The sequence below is a fragment of the Sphaerodactylus townsendi genome, linkage group LG10, assembly GCF_021028975.2.
Source record: "Sphaerodactylus townsendi isolate TG3544 linkage group LG10, MPM_Stown_v2.3, whole genome shotgun sequence".
NCBI lineage: Eukaryota > Metazoa > Chordata > Lepidosauria > Squamata > Sphaerodactylidae > Sphaerodactylus > Sphaerodactylus townsendi.
The window spans coordinates 31,024,005-31,041,383 of record NC_059434.1 but is presented as its reverse complement, the minus strand read 5'-3'; the positions used below and the strand labels follow the sequence as shown (position 1 = coordinate 31,041,383).

At 41.6% G+C, this 17,379-nt stretch overlaps 2 protein-coding genes across 3 annotated transcripts in view; one reads left to right on the top strand and one right to left on the bottom strand.

The window, feature by feature from the left end:
• Positions 1–970: 970 nt before the first annotated feature.
• On the bottom strand, positions 971–16,537 carry CASP3 (caspase 3). 2 transcript variants are annotated; one of them, XM_048509003.1, is made up of 7 exons: positions 16,391–16,537; positions 10,250–10,328; positions 8,087–8,211; positions 6,558–6,686; positions 5,137–5,312; positions 3,821–3,938; positions 971–3,148 (listed from the first exon to the last, which is right to left on the bottom strand). In XM_048509003.1, the coding sequence occupies exons 2-7, from the start codon at positions 10,318–10,320 to the stop codon at positions 2,922–2,924; spliced, it is 846 nt and encodes a 281-aa protein (XP_048364960.1). In that variant the 5' UTR covers positions 10,321–10,328; positions 16,391–16,537; the 3' UTR covers positions 971–2,921. The 2 variants fall into 2 exon arrangements, with proteins under 2 accessions (XP_048364960.1, XP_048364961.1); XM_048509004.1 differs by lacking the exon at positions 16,391–16,537 and adding an exon at positions 15,855–16,038.
• Positions 16,519–17,379, top strand: part of PRIMPOL (primase and DNA directed polymerase) — a 20,554-nt gene continuing 19,693 nt past the window's right edge. Inside the window, exon 1 of the mRNA XM_048508998.1 lies at positions 16,519–16,696. The gene's annotated coding sequence lies outside the window, so the exon portion shown is untranslated. The remainder of the gene's footprint in view (positions 16,697–17,379) is intronic.

The window sequence follows — 17,379 nt, the reverse complement described above, 5'->3', positions numbered from 1 at the left end:
CTAATTAAATAACTGCAGGAGCCAGATCTCTTCTAGTACCTATGCAGGCAATCAGCTAACAACATCCGCTTTGATGTACTTAGAAAATTATCTGAAGACTAGTGGCAAAGCCCATTTCATGTGGAAATGGAATGGGCTCTAGGAAAGGGGGCAGGCAAGGAAGCCTCTTCCCTTGCAATGGCCTTTCCCCATGCCACTTCCCCTGCCCCGGCAACCTGCTTGCTTGGCCGCTGACTGTGCCGCTTGCCACCTTCCCACCCTCGCAAATAAACACAAACAAACCTATCTGGTGGACCAGGAAGAGAGGTGGGGGCTGCCCAGGCCAACAGCGCCAGCGTTCACACTGCTTCAGACTGCCGCCACCAGGTGAGCCAGGGTAGCTTGTGGGGGTGGTTTGTGGATGTGATGGGGTTGTCACAGGTGGGGAGAGTGGCCGTGTTTGGGTCAAGGGAAGGCGGGCAAGGAACAAACATCCCACCAATGGGCGCGCAGGACTTTCTGCGAACTGACTGATTTGGGGGGGGGGGGGTGTTGTTGGAAGGAAGCGATTGGTTGCCGCTTAGGGAATTATACATGGTAAAATCTGGATATTTTCATACCTGTCAAGGGCACAGGAGGATAATCTTTTGAAGAAGCTGAATCAACTGTTTTGGAACGAGACCTGAATAACCTGGGACGCCACTTAAGGAAGATTGGATAAGAAAGTAAAATGCAGACTTGGTGAGCCAATATGGGGACAGTCAACATTTTAAAAGACCCTCTCAGTGGGAGAAGGTCCAAGCAGGACGTTGTACTGAGGGCAGTTGCCATATAAACCATAATCCAGGATAAAGACCAATATGGAACAGTAGCTACAGTGTCAGGTCAGGAAGTAACTTTTTTTCTAGATTTTTTCTAAAAAGACATGATTGTGATAAGCCGGTATCACTAAAAATTCCTACTGGTAAAAATTAGAAAGCAATGAAGCCAATTAAAACAATGCACATGATTTATTAGCTTCTCATGTGAAGATTACAATCAGACACAAACGTAAGTTATTAAATATGAGTAACAAAGAATTTTTCAAATAAACTCAATGTGAAATGATACAATCATACTACAGGCACTGCTTGTTATACACATTGAAATGGTCTTTTCTGTATAGTAATGATTTCAAATTTGGCCTTCTACCATTTTTTAAACTTTGGTTTTTGGCATGACCATGGTTCAAAAGAATAAACATTTATTAAGTAATATTAACTGAAAAGTTATGGTTACTCTTGCACTCTTACAGTACCAGTGAGCAGTTAAGGAGGGTGACAAGGAGGCATATGGTTTTTGTCCAGAAACACTTCTAGCCAACTGAATGGCCTTCCCCAAACCTAAACATTCATGTCATGTTGCTATGTAAAAGCAGCTGGACTAAGATTGTGCCTTTAGACATCCACGCCAACTGATGATGGAACCTTGTTAGTGTGAATAATTTGTCTTTATACGTTTCATTAACTTCCAGCTTAACATACTTCCTCTACAGGAGGAAGGCTTCACTGTTGGTGGAGCAGATTCATAAGACCCATCCCTTTGTCTCCACTATGGATCACAGCGAAATATTACAGCCTCAGAAACAGTTAACTTGAATGTCCTGTGGAAAAAGTCTGTTCTTTTTTTCTGAACATTGCAAGCAATCAAACTCAGGGTGGGAGCTGACCTCACTGGCACAGATAAATAGCACATAGAGGTTCTCATCAGTGCCTGAAGAGAAATGTAATTTAATCTCCAAGTGAAATTCTACTATACACTATTCCTCCTATTCTAGTATTCTTAAACATGCTACAACTCAAAAGTCAGATTCAGGGGCCATACATTGTTCACATACCACTTTTGTTTATATTTGATTTGCTATCAATTAAGAACCACAAGATCTTAACACAAGCATTTGAAATCTGCTCTATGCATGAAAACACCACATACACAAAATCCCTAAATCTAGACTATTTTAGAAAAAAAGAATTTGCCATTTGAAATGACAATGAATATAAAGTTTTACATTTACCTAGTAAAAGTAAGAACAAATTTTCTTATATGCATACCCCTTATTTAAGTGCAGAAGTCCCAACATATAAACAGCACACTAAGTCCAAAGTGGTCTGAGAACCTTTAACTTGGCCTTTGATTGTTGACAGCCAAACTGATGGTGAAATCTCTCAAAAGTTTGGTTCTGCTACATGATTGCATATGAAAGCCAGTACTTTACACACCTAAGTTACCATGTTCACTTCACAAAAATCCACTATATCTATGAGCTTCACACCCAGGTAAACACATTTAGGAGTAGGATGCAAGGAGAAATAAAAAGACAGCACCAGTAACTAGAGATAAAAAATAAGGCCAATACTGATCATGCTGAATAGTTAAAAATACATTTTGTTGCTCAGATAGTTTCTATGCTTTTTGACCAAGAGGTTTCTTATAGATTCTTCTGAAGAAGCCTCTTGGGAGGCATGCAAAAGCATTTTTATATGAGTAATAATATATATTTTACCTGTTTTGCACATCGGCCTTGGCCTTATTTCTTTTATCTCCTAGGATTGAAATGCAACGTTGTGACCAAAATTAATCAGGTTGTCCTGAAAGTGTCACAATTTTTCTTGCTCTTATTGCTGTCAGAGTAAAACTGCTATCACATGATATGTTATTTGATCTGTTTCTACCATTTATTTAATCCACTGCTTCAAATCTACATATTTTCATTTCCCAATTCCGAGTTTCTGAACTCTAGCAAAACATCTCAGAGTTCCAGTGGTAAAAATGTTGGACATTATCTAGATCTCAAAGCTTTTTTCATTCAGCCTAGGCACAAGAGTCTGAGTGCCAGCTCAGATTTTAAAATGGCATCAGGTGCTTTCTTTTCTGTTAGATTTCGCATCACAAGGCAAGCCTCTTTAGTGAGGAAAGTAAAAATCTTTTGTCAGCATGGACACGATACAGGGGATCTGCTTTTTCCCGTGGAAGTCCACCCGGTTTGAGCAAGAACTGAATTCTGCAACTTTTCGATTTACACGTGTTAAAATCTGCATAATTTCAAGTGTTTTAGCATACTGTTTCAACATCATGCACAGAGACTGTATAAACCAGGAACCATCCGATGAGTTTCTCCAAGAATAGTAACCTATGGAAGGAGGGGAAAAGGAAAGTGTATCAAATATAATCCAACATAATGTTCTTTAAAACATAAGAATTAAGACATATGCTAGGCTCTTCAAGCAGTTTTTAAAAATAAGAAAATCAAGAGGTATTCAATGAAGGCATTTAAATATGGGATTATGAACTGAAAATCACATTATTCAGACAATTCTTATGTAGAAAACATTTACTAGAATAAGGGAATCTGTTCCATTTACGAAATGGCCTGGTATTAATCTCATTATATCTTCATATGACGTGGGCTTAAGTCTGCTGTCCCTTAGTCCCAAGCATCCTGTGTAGGAAGAGACCACAGGTAAATTCAAAATCATCCATGTAGTTGACCTATAAAGCTCTAAGAAGTAGAAAATATTTCTGAGCATGTAGTTAACGGACTTGCCCTGTATATGGATAGGCTGCCCTGTATATGGATTTGTGTATATAACTGACTAGGTCAGGAATATTTTTGTATCAAAATTGCTCTGGGACAAATAGATTTCATCAATATACCCAGTACTAAAAAAAATTAAGTTATCCTGGTAGTCTCACTGCAGTATTTAGAAAACTTTGTTGACTGGAAGAGGTGTTACATATAGCAATTATAAAACTATGTGTATATTTTGAGCTAAAGGCTGGATATTCCATTAATTTATATTACCTGGAGCAGTGGAATATGCATATAAGAAATCTGCTTCCACAGGTATTTTCTGGCATATGTTTTCCTCTGGTCCACTGTCAGTTTCAATTCCAGAATCAAGGTCAGTTCCTCTACAAGCCTACACAGCAAAGTTGAAAAGAAAAGGAACTTTTAATAATTACAACAGCATAAACTGAATCCAATCACCACACTCAAGCAAAAGAATAATGCTTATAACACTTCCCAAAGGCTAGAGTTTCAAACCTGAACTTTCCTTGTGACTTCCTGGCATCCAAAGCTACTCTGCGTTTCATTGAAAGAACACAGCACATAATGCATTCTGTTGACCTGGTGGATTCAGTTTCAGCAGAAGACAGTGATCATAGAACAGCCTGAATCAGTTTCTCCCAAATTGTGGCCCAAGGATCCTTAAAGGTATTCCAGTGAATTCATGTATCCCTTGTAAAGACAAGATAGACCATACCTGTGCTCATCAGGTTAACACAAGTATGGAAGACTGTCAAGCCCTGTTCTCGCTGTTCACAGTTCCGCATCTATGCTATGTTTAGTGGTTCCTAGCCTGGGGTATGCACCAGAGGGTATGCACCAGAGCATCTGGGGGCCTGCAAAAAAGTTACATAAAGGGTTTGCTAATATGGGGTACAATTTTAGGGAAATGGGTTGCCGAGTGAAAAAAGGTTGGGTACCACTTCCTCAGCAATATGATGCTATTTATTCATGACATTCTAATTACAGACTATTGTGTTTTTCTCTTCTGACAGGATTGAGCCGCCAAGAGCAAATAATCCCAGTGCTCTCATATCTGCAGAGACTCCCCATTATTTTCTAGTCGCAATTCAAGGTGCTAATCCATAAAGCTTCGACCTCATTTTCTTTGCTATGACTCATCATGGCCTTTAAGATCTTCCAAGAAGATCTATCTGATTAAAAAAAATTTATGCACCACATTCACAAACAGGTGTTATTAGACTCTCTTTCCCTAAAAGTTTACCGAAATCTGTGTTTACTGAAATCACTGTAAAATTCCTATTTGATTTCCCAGTTGCTAGGCTTATGCAGAACAGTGTAATTTTAATCTGTTTGAATTTACTTTTCTGTTTCCATTTTTATGGGTCTTCCTTTGGATTCTCAGAAGTTAGGAGCAGGAACAGAATTTAAATATAAAATATAGCAAAACCTAATGTAAGTGAGAATGTAGACTAATGACTATATTTTACATCTTTGTATGTGCCACTTTATGCACAATGTAACATTTCATCACCTTTAATGTAGCCTGCTATTACAAATGTATCCGCCTGACCAGTTTGCACTATTACCTGAATAAAGAAAAACTTTGGCTTTCCTGCCAAGCTTTTGCATCTGTCTCCTCTGAACAGGCTTGTTAGCATTTTTAGCTCCAAGGGGCCATCTGTACCATAGATTAGGCCATCCTCTCCATGGCTTAGCAAGACACAGGCAAAGCCATTTTTCTTGCTGTGATCGTCCTTGGAAACTTAAAAGAAAACATAAGAGTGTGTTTAACTGTTATAAATCCAAGAGACCAATCTGACATTTTTCCATGGACCAAAAAGTCTCAGTTAATCACATACTTCATTTTTTAAAATAGCCAAATGTTTTCTTTTTCTTAATGCAGACTATACTGGCAAGGAAGGAGAAAGGGGGAACTGCGCCTGGGGCATGCACTCTGCGCCCCTTGCCCTGTCCTCGCACGTGCCTGGGGTGTCGCATCCCCCCCAGTGCTACACCACTGTATATTGGTTGTGGTAGCCAAGGTCCAGCCTTCTCCAAAAGCATCACAAGAGTTTGCAGCTGTGATAGTATCTGGGACAAACAACCTTAGAAAAGAAGCATCTAGGCATGAAGCCATTAGCAGTGAATGATGAGATCAAAAGACCAAATACTGTGTGTTTTAGGACAAGGTTCACCAGCTTCAACTGAAGAACAAGGAATTATAAATCACTGACTATTATAAGCTATTATAAATCACTGACAATCTGAATACTATTTGGGATCAAATACGCTTCCTGAAACTCTCCATGAGATTCTTCTTTCTCCGTAACAGTAATACATTAAGAAAAATATACCTTACTTAGATGCTCGATCACCCTTCCTGATGAAGAAACATTTTCCCCCCAAAATTAAGTTGTTAATGGTACACTGAGCTCACATTGCACAAAAATCCATTCAAACTCAGAAATATCTATGTATTTGCAAATGGAAGCAAGCTTATTCTTACAAACTATTCTCTAGATTTAGGTATATAATAGGGTGTTGAATGGAGTTAAAACTCACACCTTGCTGCTAGGTCTGCAAGACAAATTTAAAATATCCAAAGTCAACATGTTATTCAGCTGCAAATCATAACTAGGGGAGAGGAAGGGAAGGAACAAGGGAACAGACAAGGTCTAAGGAAGGGGTCAGGGAGGTCAGCTCTGTTGGAAATTACTGCCATTGTCCTCAGCCATATGCCTGATGGACCAGCTCCGTCTTACAAAACTGCAACAAATCCTACAGGGCCCTGGTCTCACTGGACAGAGAATTCCACCAAACTGGGGCCAGAGCTGAGAACATTCTGGTCCTGGCTGAGGGCAGCCGGACAAATACAAAGTCCAGATGCTAATTTAATACCCACAGTTTCTCCAATACTTTGATGCACTGAAACTAAAACCTGAAAATTTAGCTTATTGTACCTTATATTTCAGCACAACTAGAATCAGCCTAGTAAGAAGCTGCTCACCTTTTTGCAGAACATCAACCATCTGTTTGCATGTAAGATCATTATAAGGCTTGACAGTATAACCCAGGATCCTGAAAGTTTCTACCACACGCGCAGCATCTGCATCGGTACCGGATCGATATGCCATTTCTTTAGATTTAAGAGAGGGAAAATGTTATTTGAATTCCAAAAATAACGTGCTATCGTAGAACCATTTGTATCACAGAAAAAGTTCTGCTCAGATTGGTAAAATATAGCAAAGCACAGTTGAGGTCAGAAGATTTTTCTCCCACAAAAATGGTGTTAAAAACAATGAAACCAATTTGACTCTGAAAACGCAAGATGAATGAAAACACATGGGCACATTACACCTTTAAGAAAAAACACATGATTTTAATGCAGTTGGGCGATTAACCAGCAAATGCAGGATAGCTAACAAATTTCTTGGCAAGCAAGTCCCAAGAATCAATCATGCAAACTTTAAGGAGCATGATGTGGCTATAGCCATATTGTGCTTTACTGTACTAAATTATTCTTAATTTTTTTTCCTAGTCAACTTATTAAAGAGTTAAAAGATAAAGAAGAAAAGAGTCCATTACTACAGTGGTTTGATTTCCACACAATGGTACAGAGATCATTCAAGAGATTATTTTATGTGCTGGACAAAAATAACTATAGCACATTAAAGTAAAAACTAGCGTTCATTTAATAAAAGTTATATCCCATCTCTTCTGCCACCACTGCCCATAAGGGAACTAAAGAGACACAGAAAACCAAATTCACAAAAATTGAACACTTTACTAACTTTGAAGATTTGTTCTAAAAAAAAAGTTTTGAAAACACATTCCTTCACCCCCAACAGGGCAGATAATAAGAACAAGCTGATAATGAGAAGAGGTGTGGCCACCACTGGGTATGCCACTTATTATTAAATCATTTGCTTTCCATATCTTTGTTTAAGGGCTCATGCAAGAGCTCTTATAGCCCGGGGGGGAGGGGGTTGACCTGTGTAGGTGCTGTGGGCCTTTGCCAGCAGGTTTGCCCTCCTTCTGGGACACTTATGCTGGCGGAGGGACAAACATGCTGGTGGGCAGATGCTGTGGCCCTTTGGGATGCCTCCATGCAGCACAGTGACCACACTGGCACAGTCGGGGCCTGCCGAAGGTATTCTCAAGAAGGGAGCCAGGAATGGAGTCAGTTTCTACCCTAACTTTGCAGCCAGTTATGCTGTGGTTCAGAAGCTTGGACAGGTAGCATAAGCCCCACAGAGAGTTTTCTGGCAGCAGGGTTTTGTTTTTCTGCCTCTCTGTGCCACCAGAAAGTCCTCTGGAGTTAACGGAGCAGTGTGGCAACGGCAGCATCCTTTCCTGCCTGGGGCTGTGTAACAGTTCTCATTGGCTTGTCACTTAAGCGGTAGATTTCATTTGATATCATTCTTGACCCTCAGGAGTTGTGTGTGTGTCACTGTTTTATTTTAACTAAGGAAAGTCTTTTTTTTTATAAGGAGAGAGTGTAAGTGCGCACATGAGAAATGCAAAGACAGTCCATACCAGTAGCAGGATGAAAGTTTTTATTGTTGACCAAGATACACAGCCCCATTTCTGCATGATCCATTCTGTAACTCTCGTCTGCCTGTATCACAGAGTCAACAGATTTGCTGACAGGGAAGCTCTTCCTATAAGGAAATAAGACAAAGTAAAACGTAAAATCTTTAAAGCATTTGAATAAAACATTTACTTAGCTAATATTAAAACTGATCTTCTGATTTATAACTATGAAGCTCTGCAGAAGTACAGAATATTATAAACTCAAGGAATGAGGAGCAGCTAGCAAAAAATAATGGCAACATACATTTGAGAGGATTGTGCACAACTAAACAAATACAATCATTGAAATATTTCTCAACATCTAAATATTGGAGATGTGGTGGCTCTTCCCTTTAAGTGGCTCTTCCTCCAAAATAAGCAGCTCTGAAGTTGGAAGAAGACTTCAAACTTTAGCCACAAAAAGGTGTAGCATAAATATGTACCTATCTAATGCACTAGTATACAAAGTGTTGCAACTACAAACTCCCAACCAATGGGTACACAGGACTGTCCTGGGCACCCATTGGTTGGGGGTTCACCATTGTGCTAAAAATTGTGGCGGGGTAGTGGCGCCTTGTGGCCTGGTGCCCCCCCCCCCCCCAACAAACTCCCTGTTGCCTTGCTTGCCATCCAACCAGGCCACTGCAGCGGGAAAGTGGTGCCCTGAAATAATCACCAAGTAGGTGGCAACTGGCTGGCCAGGGGAAGGAGGGCAGGTGAAGCACCAGTAAATCAGGCCCCCCAATTCTCTTCCCCAGACCTTCAGGCCTTGGGAAGCAAGGTGGGGGGAGAAGCAGGCCTGATCCTGCATGTTGGACTTGACGTGCTGACTCACCATGTAGGATTGGGCCCCCAAGACCAATGGGGCTTCAGAAGTAAACTGGACAAGCAGCCCTGGCCCTGTGTGCTGGACTCGGCGAACTGACTACACCACCTTCCTTCTGAAGACTTCTGGCCTCAGGAAGCGAGGTGGCAGGAGAAGAGGGCCCAATCCTGCATGCCGGACTCGCTGCACTGAATCCAGCACACAGGTTGGGACTCCAGAAACAGCTTGCCAGCCTTCAGGTGGGTCCTGGAGATCTCAAGTTACAACTGATCTGCAGATCGCTGCAGCCACTTCCCCTGGAGAAGATGGCGGCTTTGGAGGATGGATTGTATGGCTTGGTTGTTCTTGGGCACATTGTTGGCCAAAGCTGGATTTTTTCTCTCATCTTAAAAAAACACCCCCAAATCTTACACAAACAGCTTGCCAACCTCCAGGTGGAGTCTGCACATCTGAACTTGCAACTGATCTTCATGCCACCGAACCCACTGTCTAGAGCCCATTGTATTGTTCAGCATATCAGGCTTTACTGCAAGTATTTTAACAAATGAATAAACCAATAAACTTTACTCAGCGATTCACCCACTGTCTAGAAGATATGTGGGACAGCAGATAGGCAAAGGCATGGCGAGAAAGCAGATTTGGTTTGTGGGGTGGGGGCTGTTTGTCTAAGGTTTTCCACCCTTTTTCCCAGTAGAAAAAAACTGAAATTTAAGGAAGCACTGAAAACAAACCCCCCATGAAATAGTTTCTCTTTCGAAGCGACTGATTTTTTTAAAAGGAAAAGTTTTACTTGTTCAAAATCTGCAGCATGATTATCAGACAGTAGGAATCTGCAGCATTAATAATAATTCCTATTGCAGACACGCATTGCATAATTTCAAGGAAATATGCTTATTGTTTAAATGGGACTAATTTGTTCACAATTAATGCACTATCATGTGTACGATAAAACAATATTGAAGAGTTCAACGCAGTATTTTACTTGCAGAAACTTCAAGTATTTACACTTATAAATTCAACAAATGTGCCAAATAGTATAATTCTAGGCACTATTATAAATCATAAAAATTATGTTATTAAAGCAGTAAAACAGGGTATATACTTCAACCCCAAGTTTTCTTCCCCAACACATTTTTACCTTCCTCTTTAAAAAGTTAAAAAAAGAAAAAGAAAGGCTCCTTGAGAAGAAAGACTTCTCCAAGGGCCTTGAAAAACCTGAACTCATCATTAGCTGTCAAAGTAAAATAGCAACAAGCAAGAAAGCAAAACAAAAACCGCCCTCCAAAGCCAGCCACACTTACCCTTCAGAACCTTTATGTTTTGCATCTGGCAAAGTTTGTGAGGACTGCAGTATATGGTTTGTGTCTGCCATTGCAGCTTCTAATTGTAAACAGAGAGCAAAAATATTAACTGTGTTTTGTGCATTATTATTTATTCAATGTACATGCCACCTTTCCCATTGGGCGAAAAAACAGACACCTTTCCCATATTATTTCTTAAACATACCACAAGTGCAGTTGTGGGGTTTTTCTTTTTTTTGCAGCATCAACAACATGAATCTGATTTGGGACACTTGCAGCTTTTCAATTTTCAGTTATTTATCAGAAGTTCATTTTTCTTATACAATCTGACAAAGAGTCCAAAACTATGTGATAGTCTCTTAACTATCAAACAAATTAGTTCAAATATCAGCTCCTCAATTCGAATCATATAAGAAGAGTACAATTCTAACATTACCCAGTTTAAATGTTTAATGGATAATGATTCTGAAGGAATATTAGAATTGCAGTTCTGCTGTGGACTATCTTTGTCATAAATCCTTAAAGAAACAAAGAAATGCTTACAGTGTGAGTGGAAACTCTACTTCAATAACAATGTGCATGCTAAGCTTTCTGCAAAACTAGAAAACTAGACTAAAGAGTTATCACTGGATTTTTTTTTACAGTTTAAGAACGTGGACCCTTAGAACGTTAGATAGATGTACAGGCTTAAAATGAAACATAACATTGCTTACTTTAAAAATTGTAATTGCAGCTAATTTTGAAAAGTATACTGTCTTTGAAATGAAGTGAGCTGGATGCACGTTTAAAGAACAAAAAAACCTCAAAAAAGATTCATCCGTAAGCAGAAGTCTGTTGGCATTTTGTTCATCAGAGACATGCTCTGTCAGCTTTATTTTTTTCTGCTCCACAGGACTGATAGTAAAGCACTGAACCCCTTGAGAAAGCAAAGCTGCTATTTGCCAGCTTCACAGGAGGATTAAAGCATTACCTCATCCCGATCAGCTAATGCACTGATGTCATACTCTATCAAGCAGAGTACACACCTCTCTTGGGAGGATGATCTCATTCCAGAAGGGATCTTAAATGCCTTCTAGGGAACATTTGTAACTAGCTGATGTTCTACTTTTTGATCTGCCCCATCAGAAGCATTTTAATGGTAAAGTTAAAATATTTCTAACAATGCAGATGGCACGTATGACTCATTCGCCTGAATGACAGATAGGTTAAATATCTTTTAAAAAGCATTCGGCGGCAACAAGGTCTATCTGAAACTATACAAAAAAAAATGATAGCAAATACAAAGCTACCATGAGATGTCTGGTAGGGGCAACTATATTGCTTTTCTTACCTACACTAGACCCAGCATAGACTAGCCTTCCTGTTCTCTCAGTTTAATTTCACATCTGCTAGAAGGAAAACATAAAATAATTTGGTTTCTAGATTCTATTTCTTTATGGTGACTTCAAGTGAAAGTCACTGGGAGACTTCTTTTATCACATCCCAATATCATAAACAGTGATTTATTTATCATGATCACAAACCTGGCACCCTAAAACAAGGAAGTCTTCAGTTCCACTCCACGTGGAAGGTGACAGAATCAGAGAAAATATGGTAGCATGATAAGAAATTGTCTGTTTATTTGTGACAATTGAATAGAGAGGCACATGTTTACAGAGTTTAAAAATTAAACAGAAAGTAAACTAGTTAGCATTGTACAAACAAAGACATTTCTACTCCAAAAGATGAGAAGTCAAGTAGCATACTTTTATTTTCACTTTTAACACTAATGCACTGTAAATTATTATTTATTTGATACTATAAATTTAAACATTAAATGACCCAGAGGTGTTTTAACTAGGTGTGCAAACACCTAGTGTCCACTAGTTCCTGGGTTGCTACAGAAATCAGGAAGCAGATTTATCCTCTTAACTGGCACCCACAGAAGATGTCACTGACTCCTACATTTTGCAGTAAGTTTTTTGCACCTCTGACTTTATTCCAACTGTAGCTCTGAAAATAGCTGCAGCAATAATTTACACTTCTAAAATGAAACTCTTTAGGTACAGAATTGATAGTGTGCAACTGACACAGTGCAAATCATAATGCTCTTCTGGTCAAAGAAATAAAGTTTCCACACAAATAATTTGGGAACTTTTGGAAAAGATAGACATTGTAGCATAGCATAAAATTGGAGTCCAGGGGCAAACCATTATTTATGCCACTTGGTTGACATGGAAATAAGACAGAATCACCTGTCCCCTTTTCTGAACAGTGGGACTGAGTACAGCCACCACCACCCACCACTATGAAGCTTCTATCAACCTCAGAGCACTACCAGACAGCTTGCTGATTGGTTGCTGGGATCTAATAGAAACTCTCAATTGACTGAGTGGGTAACAAGGAGGTACAACCCTATACTCTTTTCCACTGAAAGATGAAAGTGGAATTGTATATTCATCTGCCAGACCCTTTTTAAAAAAATAATTTTTATTGATATTTTGGATCATTACATGCTCATGCTATATATCATTATATTCCATCCTCCATATCCTTTTACCCCCTTTTTCCATCTGCCAGGTCCTGGCCCTTCTTTCTTCTAGAATGCTCTGTTGGGGTCCTAGTGCTTACCTAATTCTGTCCCCAAGGAACTAGGACCCAAGCAGAGCATTCTAGAACAATGGCCAACATCTGGCGGATGAATATACAATTCTATTTCCATCTTTCAGTGGAAAAGAGTATAACTGCAGTCAACTTAGTTGGAATAATCACCTGGTAATGGGAATTATCCCTCTTCACACTGAGCAGAGTGCATGGGTGTGATAGCACAGCAGAAGCCTTACCTCCTGTGTGTGCGTGTGAGGATCCCATATGCGTGTGAGCTTGCACAAAAGAAAGTCGGAGTCAGTTGTAGTTTTTAATCTAATAAAAAGAGCATTTATTAGCGAACTCCATTCTGGATAGAAAGGTAGGTAGATAGGTTAACTAATCTATCCTAACCTAGCTGGATGGAGACAGATGCACAGAGCAGCATGGTGAAAGAAAGATGGAGAGAGTCGAGAAGAAGGCGGAAGGAAGTCCCTGAGAGTATCAGTCTAACATCAGAGGGATAGAGCCAGCATGATAGAGTAAAGGTGTCAATCCCTAGGTCCCTATCTAGCCACTGGCTATCTAGTAAAACCCCCTCTGTGGGTTGAGGCAGGAAACAGCGTAAAGTTCTTCTGTTCCAACAAATTTAATGTGCATGTGTGTGTTAAGGGCAGCAGCTCCTCCCCCAGGGTTTTCAAGGCAAAACAGTAACTTTTTGCACCTAGAGTTTTCAAGGCAAGAGACGAACAGAAGTGGCTTGCCATTGCCTTTCTCTGCACAGTGGCCCTGGAATTCTTTGGTGGTCTCCCACCAAAATGCTAAACCAGGGCTAACCCTGCTCAGCTTCCAAGCCCAAGCTGATGTGGGCCAGCCAGGTCAGGACAGTCAATTTAATACCTAAATATAATAGTTTTCCCTCTATTTTTCAATGCAAAGGATTTTAGCATAGGAGCGAAAAAAGAGTGAACATTCAACTGAAAATGGCAAGTTCAGGCCTCGTAGGATGCTGGCCCTTCCCACCCCTGCTCAGCTGACTTATATCGAGAAATTAATCAATAAGGAAGTATGTTGATGTCTCCAGTGCAAAGTCCTTTCTGTTGGAAGTGGGGTTGATTAGAACTTGGGTCAGGGCTTTTGTGTTACAGTCTTACACAATCAGCTACACAATAGCCCTGACCTAATAGGATACGTACTGATAACAAAGAGTATTTTTCTTAAACTTGCTTTTAAAGTGTAGCTGTATTGTTTGGAAGACAAATGAGGATGGAAGCCTCCACAGAACACATACATGTTTTGAAAGGTGGTTACATCAAAATGGGGGCCTCCTGGGTTGCTCAAGTCTGGGACCTGCTGTTGTAGTTATTAGAGTCACAATAAAGTCAGAATAAAATTGAAATCTGTCTTCCCTGCCCCCATTTCCCTTTGTCTAGTTTCTTTCCTCTGATGGAAATACTGGGAAGCTTGCAGGGTGGGGGAAGCTCCTATATTACTTCATTAATTGTGAGGGTATACAATTGGGGTTTTTAATCTGTCTCTATTATCCCATGTAATCCTTCCACACATCCAGTGGCTGGTTCAGTGACAACTGAAATGTCACCTGAAGCACAACTGGGGGGGGGATCTGAGTGATTTACAATCAAGAGAATTTAACTTACAACATTTCTTGGGGTCAATGGTTTGTACTCTAGTTTTTAGACATATACAGGTTGGCTCTATAAAGCACCTTTTCCCATGTTAAGTATTGCTATTAGAGTACTCCACAAACTGTCACAATCCCACCCTGGGTCTGTGCATTCTCACATGTGTGTTGTATGTTTGTAAAATGCCTGTATCCTCTTTGTTATTACCACCCCAAGATATAAAATCCAGCCTCTCAAGTAACCAGCACTTGCAGAACCCTGGTAAAGCTGGCTCTGAGCAAATACAAAGGGCAGAGTTTCCATCTACTTCTCTACTATGTGTACATGATCTTAGGACGTAAGAGCAGACTTCAACATAAGCATAGGATCTGAGTCAAGTCTGCTTTCTTAAACAGGAAGGAAGCTTGATTACTACAGTTTAAACCAGAAACATGAATGGAAAATAGCCATCATAGCTAGAAGATACTGATCTAAGGAAAGAAAATGAAGCAGAAGTCTAGCTATGTTAAAACACAAGACAGTTTTCTTAAATCCAGCAAACATACCCCAACCAACCTACTGCCCTCTTGCCAGAGGAGGATGAGTCCCACAGGTGACAGCATCTGGGCAATGTGTTTGAACACAGAACAAAGGAAGATTTGGAATCCTGCCCCTGGTGAAAGTGAAATATACTCTAAATCAAGGGTGTGCCTTCCAGGTGATCTTAGGAAGTGGGCGGGGCCAGACGGGACTTTTGGCCAGCAAGGCTTATTGGCTGCACAGTTTTAAATGTTGCTGTGGCAGCAGCTGCCACCCTAGCTCAAGGCTACACTGTGTTACTGAAGTTAAGCTGTGGCTATCATTTTGTGGTTGGCTGCGCCTCCTGCAGAAATCATTTCGTGACAGCCAGTTTGTTGCTATGCCCAATGTGCTGTGGTAGAATGAGGTCCTTTGGCATGTATCCCTCAGCTCTTTTCCCCATCAGATTTTTTTATGATGTCCACCCATCTTCTCTTTTGGCAAGCAAGCCAAATGGCTCTCTCCCCGCCCCCGTTTCTGTTCCCTGACTTTCCCTCTCCTGGGAAAATGAACAGCTGCTATGGTTTCAGGATGCGAATCATAACACAAACCGCATCCTTTAAACTTGATCACAGCAACTCCAAATAATGGAACCAGCATTCTCTGCCTTGGTACTACTAGCAAAGATTAGATGCCCTGCCCTTGCAATCCTGCTCGAATACAATTTTCGACCACAGAAGCTTTCAAAACAACAGTTACAGATAACCGTAATTGCACTACAGGAAAAAAAGAGCACCACTTCTCCCTTGTAAATAGCCTATTAGGGTGATTTCCAGCTGAGGCAAAAAAAAAAACCCCAAACAAACCCCACAACAGAGAAGGAGATAACTGCTTGGTACCAAAGTGCTCTTTCTCGGTGTCCACTGCAGAGAGGGAAACGAAAGGCTCTGGTGTCGGTGAGCGGGTCAAAATCAGCCATAAGAGGGGAAGGGAAGGGGATCAAACCCCATCGCCCACTCCCCATAGTGCTCAGTCACGGGCTCAGTTTGGGGTCCCAAGACTTGAGTGATGCGTTGGAGCCGGAAGGAGCTTGGAAGAACAATAACAGTGATGGCGCCTGTTGAGGGGCAACGAGGGGAGCGAGACAGAAAGGAAAGGAAAGGAAGCCGCAGCAGCCACGCTGCTCTCGCCCCCACCCCCACCCCCTTTCTTCACAGGCTGGGCTAAACCGGGCAGCAGCAGCAGCAGCTGCTTTTCTTGGGAGAACTTTTAACCGCCTCTCCCCGCCGCCTTTCGCTCGCCACGTTGTGTTAGGAAAGCCGTTCGTGCCCTGCAGTTTCCTTTCCCGCAACATGGAAGCGGCGCCAGGCGTCACCTGGGGAGGGGGGGGACTTGTTGAAGCGAGCCGAACACCCGTGTCGAGAAAGTCACTGACCTGTGACGCCTCCTCGTGTACACGTGTCCCGCACCGGACCGCAGCCGCTTGGTGGGGGTGCTCGCTCTCTCCCTTCGGCACCTTTGCTCCCTAGCTCGGGCTCCCCTTTAGCTCCGCCCCGGAGGAGGAGCGGGAAAGAGGGGCGGCCCCTGAAGTAGCAACGGCCGCAGCGGCCCCGGCAACAAGGAGCCTCAGCCAATGAAGAGAGCGGGAAAAAGCGGTTGGGTCCGTTCTACGGGCTTGGGCTTCTTTCCCCCGTGGTTGAGGGGCTGCAAAACAGCTGCCGCCCGTCACGCGTCGTCCGAGGTAGGTAGTAGCCAATAAAGCAACGCGCTGCTCCCTTTCAGCTGCCTGATCTCCGGATGCCTCTGGGGAGACCAAAATATTCATACGTGTCTGAAATGGAAAAGTTTGAAAGTTGTCTTTGTTCGGAAAAAGATATTGTTTTTGAGTTAACTGGGTGGGTGTGTGAACTAAATTGGCACGTGCTAGTAGCCACTAAGCATTTATTCCAACATCAACTCGTTTAGGATCCTATTGGCACAGGTTAGCGCTACTAAACATTCATTCCAGCAACAAGATCCCTTAATCAAGGCTGACTTTATCAAGTGCATGAAATGCACATCCATCCATTAGGTCATTGTATTTGTATTCGTTATGTGTGTTAAAGTATTTCTAGGGATGTGCTGAAATTAAGAATGTACCCAGGGCTGCCAGCCTCCAGGCGAGACCTGGGCATTTCCTGGGATTACAGCTGACCTCCAGGCTACAGAGATCAGTTCCTCTGGAGAAAATAGATGCTTTGGAGGGTGGACTGTATTGCATTGTACCCAGCTGAGGTCTCTTTTTCTCCAGGCTTCATCCCCAAATCTCCAGAAGTTTCCCAACCAAGATCTGTCAACCCTCCTGGTAGCTGTAGATCAGGGGTAGGGAACTTGCGGGTCGAGAGCCGCATGCGGCTCTTTCTGCTCTCTTGCACTCGCGGTTCC